The sequence below is a fragment of the Leucoraja erinacea genome, chromosome 5 (genome assembly GCF_028641065.1).
Source record: "Leucoraja erinacea ecotype New England chromosome 5, Leri_hhj_1, whole genome shotgun sequence".
In the NCBI taxonomy this organism is placed as follows: Eukaryota; Metazoa; Chordata; class Chondrichthyes; order Rajiformes; family Rajidae; genus Leucoraja; species Leucoraja erinaceus.
In genome coordinates this window covers 68,602,171-68,621,358 of record NC_073381.1, presented here as the reverse complement: position 1 = coordinate 68,621,358, position 19,188 = coordinate 68,602,171, and the positions used below count along the sequence as shown (strand labels likewise).

General features: G+C 43.2%; 1 protein-coding gene across 3 annotated transcripts in view; it reads right to left on the bottom strand.

The window, feature by feature from the left end:
- Window positions 1–19,188, bottom strand: part of klhl32 (kelch-like family member 32) — a 199,208-nt gene that overhangs the window by 134,664 nt on the left and 45,356 nt on the right. For all 3 annotated transcript variants that reach the window (XM_055635854.1, XM_055635853.1, XM_055635852.1), the window contains exons 3-4: window positions 18,643–18,823; window positions 838–945 (exon numbers count right to left, since the gene is read on the bottom strand). In XM_055635854.1, the coding sequence (XP_055491829.1) occupies window positions 838–945; window positions 18,643–18,823 (289 nt within the window). The remainder of the gene's footprint in view (window positions 1–837; window positions 946–18,642; window positions 18,824–19,188) is intronic.

The window sequence follows — 19,188 nt, the reverse complement described above, 5'->3', positions numbered from 1 at the left end:
GCAGATAAAACAAAAGTGCAAGAGCCACAATGGGGCAGGTTTGGAATTCGACCCTAGCATACGAGAGGTTCATTCAAGAATCTGATAGCAGCAGGGAAGAAGCCGTTCTTGAATCAGGCACTCACTATTCCATGATTGTTTGGTGCAAAATCATTGCTGAAGTCACCATGGTTCTGCTTCCCAGCAACAAGAATGTCCTTCTAGGATTATTGTTTTATAAACTATTCATGATGGGCCTGCAAAGAAACATTTAATTTTCAAAGTAGGGTTTGCGATCCCAGACATCAGAGTCATTTCAGAATTAAAAGTAATGAGGCTGGGGAAAGAATTAAAAAGTAGAACGTGTATTTATTGGCATTGTCGATCTTTTTTTTTTTTAATGGTTTTCAAGTTTATGGATACACCTCCATGGAAGTTGACAGTCATTTAAAGTCATGATCCAATCCCATTCAGACTTTGGAGTCACTAATAATTTGTGACATTACAGGCAAAGGAAAAATATACACGATAGCTGAAGCAGTTTTATCGTGTTGTGTCAAACATTGATGAAGTTTGACAAATATTTTCTTCTTAAGTGAAGAAAAGGGCCATTTTTAATTTTAAAGTATTTGATGAACAATGTGCGGTACGGTATTATCAACAGTCAAGTGTTTTATTGTCATATGTCCCAGATAGGACAATGACATTCTTACTTGCAGTAAGACAATTAAAAATATATAATAATAATTGATGCCTGTTTTCCCTCTGCCATATATGCACAATCTCACAAAATTATTTTCTGAAAGGAAGTCAAATGAATGCCAGTGTTTTGCTTTTATAAAATAAACATTTCTGTACCTGTCCTGTATATGCAAACTCCAGCGCCTGTTTCAAGCCCAGGCCGGTTACCCCATGTAGGTTCACTTCTTCAGCAACACTTTCCACCATACAGAGACTAAACATGGCCTGAAAACAGAAGTAAAATCAATTAACGTCATGGGTCAATCAAATAAAATATACAACAGAAGGCCAAACATTATCTCTCAAGGCATTGCTAGAATTACATTTGTACAACGACCAGAATATTGCAGATGCACGATTCGGGCAGGTTTCTGATACAGGTATTTTCAAACGGGTCTGTAGATCAGAGAGTATTAATGTTGAGTTAACAACAGAACATCTTTGTGACGCACATACCGCCGTGACCCTAATTCACTTGATGATGGCCGCAGGTGATGATCTTATAATCTCCAACAATCAATGTAAATTAGATCTTACTTCAGTGAGGAATGAAAGCTTGACTGCAGGTTGAAGTGGCTGAACTCTGGCAGGGTAGAGATTAAATGTGCAGGAAAGTGATGTGCATTAGGAGGAGGAAGACAACTAGGGTTTTGGAAGGCAGCAGACAAAAATAACTCAATAGTAGCAACAGGAGGATTGATTAAAATTGAATTATTTTAAAATAATTGCTGGAGTAAAAGGGCAAGCCAAGGCAGTTGTTTAGTTTAGTTTTGAGATACAGTGCGGAAACAGGCCCTTCGATCCACCTAGTCTGCACTAACCAACGATTCCCGCACATTACCACTATCCTACACACAACTAGGGACAATTTACATTTACAATAAGCCGACAAACACGCAAGTCTTTGGAGTGTGGGTGGAAACCGAAGATCTCTGAGAAAACCATGTGGTCACTGGGTACCGACAGCACCCGTGGTCAGGATCGAACTCTAGTCTCTGGCGCAGTATGCACTGTAAGGCAGCAACTATATTGCTGCGCCACTAGGCTGTATCTGAAAGCCTTGTTATGGAGTGAAGAGGTGGTAGATGCGGACACGACAGGCGGTGTATTAGTCAAGCAAATGAAGAAACTGACATTACTATCATGAGAAATAATGGCAGGTATCCTGGTAGCACAACAGAGCCCACAGCTAGAGCAGGAGGGAACCGTAGGTCCAATCAGGTGGTCAGACCCACAGTAAAGGCTTTCAGGATCAGAAACAGATGGCATATAAAGGAGGCATTTGTAAGTAAGAGTACAGGAGAAGTAGTGGAAGAGGAAGAAATGGGATACAGAACCAGCAATGAAGTTTCTGCTCCGCGGAATGGCCCAAATTAACTACAAATTAGGATGATTACATGCTAACATGCTCCTCTTATTATGGTCAAGAATACTGACTGAGGTTCAGAGGCCAGTTCACTGGCACACGACATCTCGGTAGCCAATGGGCTTATTGGTTAGGTTCGCCTAAGCCCATATTGTAATCCTCACAGAGGCTATGTCCCTTATCTCCTTTGATACCAAGCTACATCCTCAGGCTAGGGCAGCACAAGGATAGTAATGCTGCCTAATAGCCCTTGCAGCGCCAGAGACCCAGGTTCGATCCTGACTACGGGTGACTACTGTACGGAGTTTGTACATTCTCCCCGTGACCTGCATGGGTTTTCTCCAAGATCCTCAGTTTCCTCCCACACTCCAAAGACGTACAGATTGTAGGTTAATTGGCTTGGTATAAGTGTAACTTTTCCCCAGTGTGTGTAGGATAGTGTTAATGTGCTGGCATCGCAGGTTTGTGCAGACTCGGGGCCTGTTTCCGCTTTGTATCTCTAATCTAAACTAAACTACACACCGATCCCATATTAGTTCCCACTCTTTACCTATTCCTGTCAAGATTCTTCTACCTCATAGACTAGATAGCTCATATTTCCCTGAGGCTTGAATGCAATGCATTAACGCACTTATTTCCCCTCTGTGAATAATTTCCACTTCTCTTCACCAATCTCTTATTGAGCAGGAACAAGAGCCAAGTTGGACTGTGTGCTGATTCCTTACACGGTAATGATAATATATCAAAGTTCAGGCCATCTGCTTATTTTTAAATTAGTTCAGGATTATCAAATAAAGTGCTTTGAAGTCTTGCGTAAGCGTCTAGGTTCTGTTATTATGGATTGAGCACATTCCATTTTTCTCTCCAATTCACATAATTCTATCTGAATCTTGAATATATTTATTGACACAGTATCCACAGTTGTCTGGAGTAGAAAACTCCAAATATTCATAATGTCATAGAGATACAGTGTGGAAACAGGCCCTTCAGTCCAACTGACCCATACACACTTGTCCTACCTGTCTGTGTTTTGCCAATATCCCTCTAAACCTGTCCTATTCATGTGCCTGTCTAAATGTTTCTTAAACATTGTGTAGTACCTGCCTTAACCACCTCCACCGGCAGCTCATTTCATACACCCACTATCCTTTGTGTAAAAAAGTTACCCCTCAGGTCCTATTAAATCTATCCCCCCTCATCTTAAACCTACGTCCTCTGGTTCTCAATTCCCCATACACCAGGCAAGAGATTTATGCTTCTCATGATTTTGTATACCTCAAAAATAAAATATCTCCTTTTCCAATTTGTACATGGTCAACCTCTTATTCTGAAGTATACCCCCTGCCCCCCAACTCTAGGTTCTTCACAAGGGGAAACATCCTCACAGGATCCAACCAGTAACATTCCTTCATAACCCTGTACATTTCAATAAATCATGTCAAATTGTATTAAATTCCAGAGACCACAAGCCCTTTCTGCTAACATTTTCCTTCATGGGACAACCATCTAATCCAAAGGAAACATCACTCTCATCCTTAAAACAATGCAGAATCAACATGGCAGTTGTAAAGTGCAAAAACAAAAAACAATAGCTCCAGAAGAGATGGCAAACGTTGGAATCTAGAACAAAAACCTAATAGCTCAAATAACTCAGCGTGTCAAGCAGCCTCTGCAGAGGCAAAGTGATGGTCGGCATTTCAGATTGCTGAACTGAGGGTGTTCAGACTCAAAATGCTCCCTCCCACATGAAATCAACTGAAACGTAAGAGGAGTGCTCACAAACCATAAGGAAATTGAATTCAAGAAAGAGACAAGAAAAGAGAAAAATAATTACTACAATAGAAAGAGGAAACCTGCAATACAAACTCAATTGTTTTTTTTCCAATTTCCATGGGAAACACAGCAGGAAATTAATTAGACCACATATCTAAAGGCAATTCCTGACTTATCATAATATGATTAGTTTTAATCTGCAATTTGAGAAGGAGAACGTTAAATCTGAAGTGTCAGTGATGCAGTTGAACAAAGGGGACTATGAAGGCATGAGAGGGGAGCTGGCCAAGATAGACTGGAAAGGGATTCTTGCAGGAACAGTGGCGTAGGGTGGGTTTTGAGCGTCCGGGGCAGTTTAAAGTTTTGCGCCTCCTCATTAGCGGGGGGGGGAGGGGGCGGTAGAGGGGGCGAAGGAGGGAAGGGAAGGGAGGGAAAGGGAGAGGGGAAGGGGGAAGGGAAAGGGGAAGGGAAGGGGGACGGGGAAGGGAAAGGGGAAGGGAAGGGAAAGGGGAAGGGAAAGGGTTTAAGCCGAGGCTTAATGGCGGAGCTGGCGGCCTCGGAGCTGGGGCAGAGGCAGCGGGAGCTGGGGCAGAGGCAGCGGCTACCAGAACTCGGAGCGGGGACAGCGACAGCAGCGGCCTGGCCTCGGAGCTGGGGCGGTGATGGCAGCGGCTGGGACGGCGGCAGCAGCAGCGACAGCGGCTGTTTTTATATTCACAGCTCCAGGTAACCCCTCCTCGCTCCAACAGCGACAGCGGCCTGTTTTTATATTCACAGCTCCAGGTAACCCCTCCTCGCTCCAACGGCTCCCCGGGCCTCTGTAGAAGCAAGCCCCGCGCTGTTTTTATACTCACAGCTCCAGGTAACTCCTCTTCGCTCCAACGGCTCCCCGGGCTTCTTAATTTTATTTAAAACATTTTATCCAACAGGGATTTCTGGGCATAATCCGGAAGACGCAGGATCATTTCATTCCAAAAAGGAAGAAAGATTCTAAGGGGAGTAGGAGGTAACTGTGGCTGACAAGAGAAGTTAGGGATAGAATAAAACAAAAAGAAAAGATGTATAACACATCAAAGAGTAGCCGGAAGCCAGAGGATTGGGAAACCTTCATAGGACAACAGAAGGAAACAATAGGGGCTGAAAAGATGAAGTACGAGGGGAAGCTGGCCAGGAATATAAAGGACAGTAAAAGCTTCTTTAGATATGTTAAGGGAAAAAGAATAGCAAAGTCAAATGTGGGTCCCTTGAAGGCAGACACAGGTGAAATTATTATCGGGAACAACAAAATGGCAGAAGAGTTGAATAGGTACTTCGGATCTGTCTTCACTAAAGAAGACACAAACAATCTCCCAGATGTACTGGAGGACAGAGGATCTAAGGGGGTAGAGGAACTGAAAAAAATTTTCATTAGGCAAGAAATAGTATTGGGTAGGCTAATGGGACTGAAGGATGATAAATCCCCTGGGCCTGATGGTCTGCATCCCAGGGTCCTCAGGGAAGTGGCTCTAGAAATAGAGGATGCATTGGTGATCATTTTCCAATGTTCAATAGATTCAGGATCAGTTCCTGTGGATTGGTGAATAGCTAATGTTATCCCACTTTTCAAGAAAGGAGCGAGAGAGAAAACAGGGAATTACAGACCAGTTAGCCTGACTTCGGTGGTGGGAAAGATGCTGGAGTCAATTATTAAAGAGGTAATAATGGGGCATTTGGATAGCACTAAAAGGATTAGTCCAAGTCAACATGGATTTATTGAAAGGGAAATGATGCTCGACTAATCTTCTGGAATTTTTTGAGGATGTGACAAGTAAAATGGATGAAGGGGTGCCAGTGGATGTAATGTATCTAGACTTTCAGAAAGCCTTTGATAAGGTCCCGCTCGGGAGACTGGTGACTAAAATTAGAGCGCATGGTATTGGGGGTAGGGTGTTGACATGGATAGAAAATTGGTTGGTAGACCGGAAGCAAAGAGTAGGAGTGAACGGGTCCTTTTCAGAATGGCAGGCAGTGGCGAGTGGAGTGCCGCAAGGCTTGGTGTTGGGGCCGCAACTGTTTACCATATATATTAATGATTTGGAAGAGGGAATTAGGAGCAACACTAGCAAGTTTGCGGATGACACAAAGCTGGGTGGCAGTGTGAACTGTGAAGAGGATGTTAGGAGGTTGCAGGGTGACCTGGACAGGTTGAGTGAGTGGGCAGATGCGTGGCAGATGCAGTATAATATAGATAAATGTGAGGTTATCCACTTTGGCGGCAAAAACAAGTGGGCAGATTATTATCTCAATGGGGTTAGGTTAGGTAAGGGGGAGGTACAGCGAGACCTGGGCGTGCTTGTACACCAGTAACTGAAAGTTGGCTTACAGGTACAGCAGGCAGTGAAGAAAGCTAATGGAATGTTGGCCTTCATAACAAGAGGATTTCAGTATTGGAGTAATGGGGTTCTTCTGCAGTTGTATAGGGCTCTGGTGAGACCACTTCTGGAGTATTGTGTACAGTTTTGGTCTCCTAATTTGAGGAAGGACATCTTGTGATTGAGGCAGTGCAGCGTAGGTTCACGAGATTGATCCCTGGGATGGCGGGACTGTCATATGAGGAAAGATTGAAAAGACTAGGCTTGTATTCACTGGAGTTTAGAAGGATGAGGGGGTATCTTATAGAAACATATACAATTACTAGGCCAAGTGCAGACCCGTTGGGTCTGTTCCCCCAATGTGCGGTTGTGGGGGGGGGGGGGAGGCAGCATGCAGCGTCACACACTAACTATCCCCCCCTCCCCCCCGCACTCACACTAATTACCCCCTCTTGATATTATATTAATATTGTTAATTTGCTCCTTTTACCCCATAACCACCCTTTCTACTGACGCATAGCCCCCAACTTGCAGTCACATCTAGCATCTAGAGAGGGGGGGGGGGGAGATGGGAGAGGAGAGGGGGGGGGAGGGGAGAGGGGGGGGGGGGGGAGGGGGGAGCGAGGGAGGGGAGGAGAGGAGGGAGGGGGGGGGGAGGGAAGAGAGGGGAGGAGAGGAGGGGAGGGGAGAGAGAGGGGAGGGAGAAGGGGGAGAGGAGAGGGGGGGGGGGGGAGAGAGGGGGGGGGGGGGGGGGGGGGGGGAGAGAGAGGGCAGAGAGGGAGGGGGGGGGAGAGAAGAGGGGAGGGGAGGAGAGAGAGAGAGGGGGCAGAGAGAGAGAAAGAGAGAGGGATAGGGAGAGACAGGTGGGGAGAGAGAGAGAGCCTTTTTTACTCAACCCAAACAACCATTTGCAGGCAGTGCTTTTTTACTTCAAACTATCTATATTTTCATTTTCAAACCAAATTAAGGGTACTCACAGTGCTGTAGACATTTGTTCAATGTCAATCAGAGCTCAGTGACAGAGACTAATTGACAGAGCTCCAGCTTGCAGAGATTGAGGCACGCCACTTCCTGGTTTTATAGTCCCTCCCCCTCCCACCAGCAGGAGCAGCAGAGAGAATGGGGAATTTTGTAAAAACATTAATATATCTGTCATTTTTCATCGACGGGAAGAATCCTCGGCACACATACGGCGGAGGGGGGCTCTGAGCAAGGTGGCCAAAATTGACAGCCGTAGGTCACGGCGTCCTCTCGGAAATCGCAGCACAGATGGCCAAAACCGGTCAAGAACAGAGTTTTAGTAATATAGATAGGTAAAAGGACTAGACAAGCTAGATGCAGGAAAAGTTTTCCCAATGTTGGGCGAGTCCAGAACCAGGGGCTACAGTCTTAGAATAAAGGGGAGGTCATTTAAGACTGAGGTGAGAAAAAACTTTTTCACCCAGAGAGTTGTGAATTTATGGAATTCCCTGCCACAGAGGGCAGTGGAGGCCAAGTCACTGGATGGATTTAAGAGAGGGTTAGATAGAGCTCTAGGGGCTAGTGGAGTCAAGGGATATGGGGAGAAGGCAGACACGGGTTATTGATAGGGGACAATCAGCCATGATCACAATGAATGGCGGTGCTGGCTTGAAGGGCCGAATGGCCTCCTCCTGCACCTATTTTCTATGTTTCTATGTTATCTGATTATTTATGAATAAACAAGTAGTAATGGGCCTGTCCCACTTAGGCGATTTATCAGGCGACTACCTGCGCCTGTCAAGTTACAAACTCCGTACAGACAGTACCCATAGTCGGGATCGAACCCGGGTCTCCGGCGCTGCATTTGCTGTAAGGCAGCAACTCTACTGCTGCGCCACCGTACTCTAGAAAAAGTTAAATAAATATGACGTTGTTGTAGCTATTCTTGAATCACTTGACACTGATTGCATTGGGGTGCAGCCGATGTAAATACTTCCCATTACCATCTCCGTAATGGCAGAGTAGATTCTCATTTCATTGTTCAAGGGCAGCAGGTGTATCAAATGAACTCATAGCGGAATCAGTTAATAGTTCATTCATTAACATCTTTGAAAGGGAGAAGCTAAATGCATATAATAGCAGGATTGAAGATCAGATGGATAAATACAATGACATTGATGAAATACTCTGAACAAAGGATTCAAGCAGTGCTCTGAAACTGTAAATGTCACCACTGGGTTTCAACTGAGCAGATTAATTCAAAATGAATTATCATTTTTACGTGAAACCTTATAAGAGTTTACTTCTTAAATTCATTGAAAATGTCTCCTTTCCTTCAGGAAATCAAGAAAATTCAGAATAGATCAAATACTATTTGGAGGAATAACTACGAGAGCCACACAGAATTTATTCATTAAATTATTTTTTTTATTAATTCAATAAAAGATCAGAATACTTTCTACTTAAAAGCAAATTATGATGTCAAAGGACTCAAAAGCTCTTCAGCATAATGGATAATTTCAAAATCATCCTATTAATTAACCATAGTAGTGGAATAACCAGATATAAAACTCATGAATATTGGTCATTTCATAATACCAAATGACTTCTGCAAACCACATTATATAAACAGCAAGGCCACAAGATTCCAGATATTCCTCCATGTGATAAGTCACAGTAAAATTCTTTACTTGCATACCCAAGGTATGCAAATAGTCGCCCGTAAGGGGCGCTAACAAGGTTACAAATTACCCCCCCCCACCCCCCCCACCCCACCAGTTCCCCCATTGTTCTTCTCCCTCCCTCACGACGGTCCCCCCACGCCGGGTCCTTCCTTCCCTCAGCAGCAGCGTCCTCACTTCCAAGTGTCCGTCCTCTTCTATCGGTCAGTGCCATCATCGACCACCGCACCAACCTCTCTAGTGACACTGCTGGGTCCTCTCCGGACGCCTCCCTGGCACCGACCCAGGCCCCAGCCGCCTGCTCCATCGACCCGGGCACCTATGCCCGCAGGCTCGTTAACCCACAAGGCTCCACCTCTGATCCGCGAGGTTTCAGCCCGCGAGGCTCCACTGCCGACTCGCAATGCACCAGTCTGAAGAAGGGTCTCGACTCAAAACATTGCCTATTCATTCTCTCAATAGATGCTGCCTCACCTGCTGAGTTTCTCTAGCATTTTTTGTCTACTTTCGATTGTTTCAGCAACTGCAGTTCTTTTTTAAACAAAGCAGTCTGCTTGATTGCCACACAGTGGCGGACTGGCCAGGATGTCAGCTTGCCCGATGGCAAGTGGGCCCCTGATGAAGTGGGCCCCCTATACCAAGTGGGATCCTGATGAAGTGGGCCCCCTTTGTCTCCTGGCAACCAATAATTTTAGACCCAGTCTGCCACTGTTGCCACACATCCATCACCCCAATCGCTCGACCACCAGCACAAAAATATATTGATAAACCCTACTGCAGTTTCTCATCCAAGCTACTCGGAAAGCACCTCCTAAATCTGTGAATTCTACCATCAAGTAAGGAAAGAACAGCATTGGAACATCATCACTTGCAATTTCCTCCAAGTCACACCTCTCTCCGAATTCTCCCCTCTCCCATCAGGCAAGTGGGACAGAAGTGTGAAAACGCACATGTCCAGATTCAGGGGCAGTTTCTTCCCAGCTGTTATCAGGCAATTGAACCATCCCACCAACAACAAGAGAATGGTCCTGAGTTGCCATCTATCTCATTGGAGACCCTAGGACTACTTTTCATCGGACTTTACTGGATTTTATCCTGCACTACATGTTATTCACGTTTTGCTCTTTATCAATGTTACAAAATTTTGAGATTTTAAAAATCAAGTCTGTAATTTATCCCATCAGATAAAGCATAGAAAGAAGTCTAATTTGTCACCTAATTCATTTTCATATCTTCAGTATTATAAAAGTTATGGCCATTTTCATACTCAGAAATTAGCATCTTGTTCCCTATTGCTTTTCCATTGACAACACAAAAGCTGTGATCGAGAACATTTAAAAACCCATAACTTTCTTAAAAATTAACAGAACTAAAATAAATTTTCACTTATTATAGATTGAAGCATTCTGAAACAGATATGAAACAATCTTACTTGGATGACTTGAAATTAAAGCATATAATTTGTTAGTTACCTAATTGTAGCTAATTACAAAATTCAATTACTAGATCTAAACATCTATCAATTTCTTAAAAATAGATTAACATTTTTATATAGCCTAAGTGTCCAAATAACATTCACACAAGAATTCACAATATAACATAATTTTTAAATCTCATTGTCATGGATTTATAGGGCAAATGGAAGGAATTTAATGTTTAATACCTGTAAATTAATGGCCATTTAAATCATCTTGCGACTGGATTTTTCTGGAACGCGATCATTTGGAACGTTGCGGTTTGCGGTGCTTTAGACCCCCATATCGGCATGCCGGTTCTTATGGGGACTAAATCACCGTTTTGCAATATAAAATGTGAACTAAAGGCATCTTAAGGACCACTTTTATACGTAAAAATAAACGGCTTTCTTTTACCTGTCACCTACATGAAATCCGTCCCCGTTGTCGGCGTTGACGGCTTTAGAAGCTGATTTTTAAATGACTCCAGCGCTGAACTAGTTGGGTGATTTAAAAAAAAAGATACACAGAACGGCCATCGGAACGATTCTTCAGCAAAAGCTTGCACTCCAACCAAATATAATCCAGGACAAGGTAGGAAAAAAATGTGTTTTAACCCCCCCCCCCCCCCCCCGAAAAGGCGCCAAAATCACGCACACGGCCAGTGGCAGAATTGCAGCGCCGCTGAAGGTAAGTATTGTAACATACCTAGTATCTGTACGCAAAAAAAATGCCTCGATTGCAATCGTGTATTGTATTTCCGCTGACTGGTTAGCATGCAATAAAACTTTACACTGTACCTCGGCACACATGACAATAACCTAAACTAAACTGGAAGTGCATTGCTGGTGTTTCTTCCTCTCTGTGTCAAACTCCTGGAACTCCCTGTCCAAAAGCACTAAGGGATTTTCTTCACTAGAATGAGAGCTCACCTGCAACTTTTCCAGCACAATTAGATACAGGCAATAAATTCTGGCCTCAACAGCAACACCCTCAGGTATTAAAAAAAAACAACTGTCAGAAACATGAATAAGTCATGGACTCATATCGGAAATACTCAACATATTGACAGAGGAACTGACGAAAATCCACATTAGGCAGGAAATGGTGTTGGGTAGACTGATGGGACTGAAGGCTGATCAATCCCCAGGGCCAAATGGTCTGCATCCCAGGGTACTTAAGGAAGTGGCTCTAGAAATTGTGGATGCATTGGTGATAATTTTCCAATGTTCTAAAGACTCAGGATCCGTTCCTGTGGCTAATGTTATCCCACTTTTTAAGAAAGGCGGGAGAAAGAAAACAGGGAATTATAGACCAGTTAGCCTGACATCGGTGGTGGGGAAGATGCTGGAGTCAATTATAAAAGATGAAATAGCCGCACATTTGGATAGCAGTAACAGGATCGGTCCGAGTCAGCATGGATTTACGAAGGGGAAATCATGCTTGACTAATCTTCTGAAAGATGTAACTAGGAAAATGGACAAGGGAGAGCCAGTGGATGTAGTGAAGCTGGACTTTCAGAAAGCATTTGATAAGGTCCCACATAAGAGATTAGTGGGCAAAATTAGGGCACATGGTATTGGGGGTAGAGTGCTGACATGGATAGAAAACTGGTTGGCAGACAGGAAACAAAGAGTAGGGATTAACGGGTCCCTTTCAGAATGGCTGGCAGTGACTAGTGGGGTACCGCAAGGCTCGGTGCTGGGACCGAAGCTATTTACAATATACATCAATGATTTAGATGAAGGGATTTAAAGTAACATTAGCAAATTTGCAGATGACACAAAGCTGGGTGGCATTGTGAACTGTGAGAAGGATGCTATGAGAATGCAGGGTGACTTAGACAGGTTGGGTGAGTGGGCAGATGCACGGCAGATGCAGTTTAATGTGGATAATTGTGAGGTTATCCACTTTGGTAGCAAAAACAGGATGGCAGATTATTATCTAAATGGCGTCAAGTTGGGAAAAGGGGAAGTACAACAGGATCTGGGGGTCCTTGTACACCAGTCTATGAAAGTAAGCGTGTAGGTACAGCAGGCAGTGATGAAAGCGAATGGCATGTTGACCTTCATAAGAAGGGGAGTTGAGTATAGGGGCAAATAAGTCCTTCTGCAGTTGTACAGGGCCCTAGTGAGACCACACCTGCAGTATTGTGTGCAGTTTTGGTCCCCTAATTTGAGGAAGGACATTCTTGCTATTGAGGGAATGCAGGGTAGGTTTACGGGATGGCAGGACTCATATGCTGAGAGAATGAAGCAGCTGGGCTTGTATATTCTGGAATTTGGAAGGATGATTCAAGATTCAAGAGAGTTTATTGTCATGTCTCCCAGCTAGGACAATGAAATTCTCACTTTGCTTCAACACAACAGAATATAGTAGGCATAAATAAATACAGAACAGATCAGTTTGACTATATACCAATGAATATATATATATATATATATATATATATATATACACACATAAATAAACAGATAAAGTGCAATGGGCTGTTATAGTTCACAGTTTGTTTGAAGTTGCATTTAATAGCCTGATGGCTGTGGGGAAGTAGCTATTCCTGAACCTGGATGTTGCAGATTTCAGGCTCCTGTACCTTCTACCTGAAGGCAGTGGGGAGATGAGTGAGTGGCCAGGATGGTGTGGATCCTTGATGATGCTGGCAGACTTTTTGAGGCAGCAACTATGTATGGGAGGGAGGTCAGAGCCGATGATGGACTGGGCAGTGTTGACAACTTTTTGCAGCTTTTTTCCGCTCCTGGGCGTTCAAGTTGCCGAACCAAGCCATGATGCAACCGGTCAGCATGCTCTCTACTGTGCACCTGTAGAAGTTCGAGAGAGTCCTCCTTGACATACCTACTCTCCGTAATCTTCTCAGAGTAGAGGCGCTGATGAGCTTCCTTTATAATTGCATTAGTGTTCTCGGACCAGGAAAGATCTTCAGAGATGTGCACGCCCAGGAATTTGAAGCTCTTGACCCTCTCCACCATCGACCCCTTGATAGAAAACGGGACTGTGGGTCCCCATCCTACCCCTTCCAAAGTCCACACTCAGTTCCTTGGTTTTGCTGGTGTTGAGAGCCAGGTTATTGCACTGGCACCATTTGGTCAAACGGTTGATCTCCCTTCTATACTCTGACTCATCTCCATCAGTGATACTTCCCACAACAGTGGTGTCGTCAGCGAACTTGATGATGGAGTTCACATTATAACCGGCTATGCAGTCATGAGTCATGAGTATAGATTGAGAATAGCAGGTGGCTGAGCACGCAGCCTTGAGGTGCTCCCGTGCTGATTGTTATCGCGTTGACACATTTCCACCAATACGAACAGACTGTGGTCTGTGAATGAGGAAGTCGAGGATCCAATTGCAGAGACCCAGTTCTGAGGGTTTGGTAACCAGCTTCGAGGGGATGATTTTATTAAATGCCGAGCTGTAGTCAATGAATAACTGCCTGACATATGAGTTTTTGTTGTCCAAGTGGTCCAGAGCGGAGTGGAGAGCCAGCGAGATCGCATCCACTGTTGATCTGTTGTGGCAGTAAGCGAACTGCAGTGGGTCCAGGTTTATGTCAAGGTAGGGGATGAATTGCGCCATGATCCACCTCTCAAAGCACTTCATCACCACCGGCGTTAGTGCCACTGGTCGATAGTCATTGAGGCACGTCACCTTGCATTTTTTGGGCACCGGTATAATTGATGCCCTTTTAAAGCAGGTGGGAACCTCAGACCTCAGAAGTGAGAGGTTGAAAATGTCCGTAAAAACTCCAGCCACTTGATCCGCACAGGTTTTTAGAACACGACCGGGTATACCATCAGGTCCAGGTGCTTTTCGGGGGTTCACCCCTCTAAAGGATTTCCTGACGTCGGCCTCTGTGACTGAGACTGAAATACTATCGCAGCGAATGGGGGGATCGGAAAGGCACATCAGTATTCTCCCTATCAAAGCGTGCGTAAAACGCATTGAGCTCGTCAGGGAGTGATGTTTCGCCGACATTCGAGCTGCCTCCTGATTTTGCCTTGTAGGAGGTGATTGCATTCAGGCCCCACCACAGCTGCCGAACATCTGTCTCATCCTCCAGCTTGGAGCAGATGTCCCTTTTGGCCTTTTTGATGGCCTTACTAAGGTCATATCTAGTCTTCTTGTAGTCCTCAGTATCTTCAGACATGAATGCTTAGTGTCTGGACTTCAGAAGAGTGCGGATCTCTTAGTTAATCCAAGGCTTCTGATTGGGAAACACTCGGAAGGTTTTAGTCGGGATGCAGTCCTTCACACATTCCTTTATGAAGTCTGTAACGACTGTGGTGTATTCATTCAGGTCCTTCGGTGGATGGGAGAGAAACCAGTCTTAGGTCACTTGAGGGATCTTATAAACATAGAAGGTTGGGACAGGCTAGAGGAAGTGAAAAATGTTCCCGATGTCCCTGAACATTGCCCAGTCTACAGACTCCAAACAGTCCTGGATCTGTTTGGTCTGTTTGGAGACCTGTTCTCCCCCAGAACCCCCCCCCCCCCCCCCCCCCCTCAGAGGGCGGTGGAGGCAGGTTCTCCTTTCAAGAGAACAGCTCTGTACCGTCCTCATCGCTAGGGGTGCGCTCTTTAATTGCTGCCTGCGCCTATTGTCTATTGTCATATTAGGTTGTATCTATGAAGAATGGTGGAAAAAAAAAACTATGGACAGATATCTTAAATGGAACTGGCCAATTTTCACACCAGCATCTGCAATTTTTATTTCTGCTCTTGAAATAATATAGCCACTGGTGGTCACAATTTCATTTTTGTACAAGCTGTAAAATATTAGCATTTTAATTTTGGAATTTGTCCTAATTTTATTTCAATTAAATAAATTATTCATACAGCAACAAGCAGACATTCTCAAAAGTGATTTCTTATTCCAAGCATTTTTCACATATTTGTTTTCTGTATAAAAGTGTTTGAATACAGGAGTGAGCAAATGTTGGATTACATATAATCACACATTTCAGATAAAATCTGTTTCAATTGTTTGCCACAGTGAAATGTCATGTTGCCTGTAACTAATACAACTTGATACTGTCCTCCTGTTTTTAAAATCCATATATCAATAGTTTAATATTAACAAAGGGCTGTATGTTCATTTAATGTCTCCTCATATGCATCAAACAGACTCTGACCAGATAAATGGAAGCAAAGGTTTTGGCACCAGTAGATTGTATGCATCCTGGCTCATCCATACTAAACGTTTGCTGGAGTATCTAACATACATTCCTCCTACCTGCAATGGATCCAAATGTCAGAAGCTGTACACACTAGGCAACTGACATGCCAACTCTTATTTTGTGATAATGGCAGATTTGAATTCCTAACAATAAAAAGTAAAATATATGTGGCCATATATTTTCCTTGAGTTTAAAGTTCATAAGTTATCGTAATAGAATTAAACCATTCGGCCCATCGAGTCTACTCTGCCATCCAATCATTGCTTAACTCTGCCTCCTAATCCCATTTTCCTGCCTTCTCCCCATAACACTAGACACCCATTCTAATCAAGACCATTAAAGCGCTACAAATTGATATCAAAGTCAATAGATGCAAGCAGCAAAAGCGCTAGATGGGCTGCCAGCTGCTTTGCATAAATATCTTTCCTTTAGACTTTACTTTAGAGATACAGCGTGCCTTCGGCCCACCAAGTCCGTGCCGCCCAGCGATCACCTCTTACACAAGCACTATCCTACACACTAGGGACAGAACGATACAAACACTAACCTAATTTAATTGAATGAAAGGAAATTACCAGTGTATCGGAAAGAACTGCAGATGCCGGTTTAAATCGAAGGTAGACACAAAATGCTGGAGTAACTCAGTGGGACAGGCAGTATCTGTGGAGAGAAGGAATGGGTGACATTCAGACTCTGTTTCGGGTCTCAACCCGAAACATCACACATTCCTTCTCTCAAGAGATGCTGCCTGTCTCGCTGAGTTACTCCAGCATTTTGTGTCTACCTTCGAAAGGAAATTACCATTGTGGTCACCCTTCAATCTGCAGCCATTTCATCCTATGGAAAACAACGTGACTTCAGGACCTGCAAGATATTAACCCAATGGTGGTTTAGCAAGTAGTTCCCAGCATCATTCCTGGGAAAACCAACTCCCTCCCTCTCCCACCACACTCTCCCCTTTTCCTTCACCCCTGTGTCCATGCCAACCATCAATCTCATATTCACATTAGTCCTATATTATCCCATGTTCACATTCACTGCCTACACACGAGAGGCAATTTACAGTGGCCAATTAACTGACAAATTGTGCATCTTTGGGATGTGGGGAAAAAATCCAGAGCACCCAGAAAAAAGCCACAAGGTCACAGAGAGAACCTGCAAACTCCACACAGACAGCACCCAAGGTCAGATTCAAACCTGTGTCTCTGGCGCTGCGAGGCGCAGCTGCACCACTGTGCCACCCAGGAATTTGCAATGGTAATGAAAAGGAATATAGATTCATTTTTAAATCCATAAGCTAAATATATGATGAGTCCATCATAAGTAAGGGAACTATAAAGTAAGATTGTAATTAGGTCAAACTAAAACTAAATCTGAAGTACAAAACAGCACGCTGAGGCAAGGTTACAATAATCACAATGTTCTTGAGCTACTTTTATCTTATATGTTAATTCTGTAATTTTGAATCACAACCCAGCATTGTTCTGGGTATTGAGCAATATTTGCAAATGTTAAACATTGACCATAAATTCTTATAAACTTTATAAATAGACTGATTAATGGTAAGAAGGTCATGAAAAAAAAAGATTTGGTATCTTCAGTATGCGCAATAGACCACATGTTATATGTTCAAAGAAAGTGAGATCTTTTCAGTGAATAAAAAAGGTCTGTGTGTAGAACTAGGGTGCTGTCTGCTTCAGATACAAATTGGTGTCCATGCCCTCCAGCATATACATCAAATGACTCCACACCACAAAAAAGCAAAAATCCATTGGAATTTTCAAGTGACCGAATACTTCATCACACACTGGTCCAATACTTGAAATATTTATTCCCTATTCATCAAAATGAAATATGAAGGTGACAAGAAAATCATTTATACCTATATGTATGTGCTGTGGAATGTTGTTAATCTGCAATAGGCATTGACACTGATGGAGCAAATCTACCACTGAAAAGTTCTATTGCCCGCTGTTAACAAAGAGCAAACTTTCACAGTATTCCCACTGAGGCTGGAATCTGTCGACTGAACCGGTACTAAGTCAACCTGGTATTTGCAAATAGAAACATAGAAACATAGAAATTAGGTGCAGGAGTAGGCCATTCGGCCCTTCGAGCCTGCACCGCCATTCAATATGATCATGGCTGATCATCCAACTCAGTATCCCGTACCTGCCTTCTCTCCATACCCTCTGATCCCCATAGCCACAAGGGCCACATCTAACTCCCTCTTAAATATAGCCAATGAACTGGCCTCGACTACACTCTGTGGCAGAGAGTTCCAGAGATTCACCACTCTCTGTGTGAAAAAAGTTCTTCTCATCTCAGTTTTAAAGGATTTCCCCCTTATCCTTAAGCTGTGACCCTTTATTGCAAGACATTCACAAACTATTTTAAAAAGAGTTAATTATTCCTAAAAAACAGTAAGAACATTAGATCACAATTAAAACCAATTAATAAATTCAAATAAATTAAATTAATTCAAAAAGATTTTGTTTTTTTTTGCATCGACTCATAGCCCAGTTCTGCAGGAGTTGTGAATATATATATTTTTTTAACCATTTTAAACTCATTAATTTTATTAATAGTTTGGGAATATATTGGGACATTTGCAAATGCCAAAGCCATCCACAAACATTCACCTACCACAAACCAAGCACAAAACCAATGACAAAAAAAAATTTGAACGGCGAGAATCTCTGTTGAAGACATAAAGTAACTTCTACAATCTTAACAAAATTCCTTTTCAAAGTCTGTTTCAGCATAGTGTACAAAATTAGGAATATAGTTGATTCAGGATATTTTCTGGAGCACATCTCAAAACCCCATTCAGAAAAATGTAAGAAGTTTAAATAAAACAAATCTTACAAATGAATTTCCATCGCTCCCAAACCTTGAAACAAGCATTGCACTTGACAATTATAGTCCTCACTATTCAACCTTCAGGAAGCATCTTCTGTAATATCAATTGATCAAATAAGAAAAAAAATATTCAAACGTTTACAAAAAGCTTAACCCCAGGACAAAACCATAAAACAGATCAGGTAACAATCTTCAAATATGAGTGCAATATTTTACGTATCAATAAGATGTATTGTTTCTGAAATCCCTGTGTGAACATGAAGGCAATCTCCAACTTACCCTGAAATAATCACTGCACGCTGCCAGCACTGCCTTGTGGGCATGGAATTTTTGATCCTCAGCAACCAGGATGACATCACAGAGTATCCCATCAATCCTCTGCTGATTCAGAGCTGCCAGGACAGCATCCTTGTGAGCCTTTGATTGGCAAAGCCTGTGACCCGTTAGCATTTCTTGAATGCTGCAAGCAAACAAAAGGAAGTCACACGCAAAATTTATCCAAAGCAAACCAGCAATTGTGTGTTCCACTCACACACGAAAACAAAAATCTCCTGCCTCAAATTCTGCGCAGTAAACAGAAACAGCAGCCTATTGAATTGACTAAAAGGCACCCGCTCTAATAAATAATTGGAAAACAATGGAAGCACCATTCAGTTAGTGTGGCCCACATGCTGGATTAGAAGCAAAGCCTTGAAAATCTCATGACTGCTTGGCTCACAACTAAATCCTTTCAAATGAACCCGAGGTGATGCAGAGAATACATGGTTATTTTGTACACAGCATGCATTAGAACTATTTTTTATGAGTTTAACATAAACTTTTGAT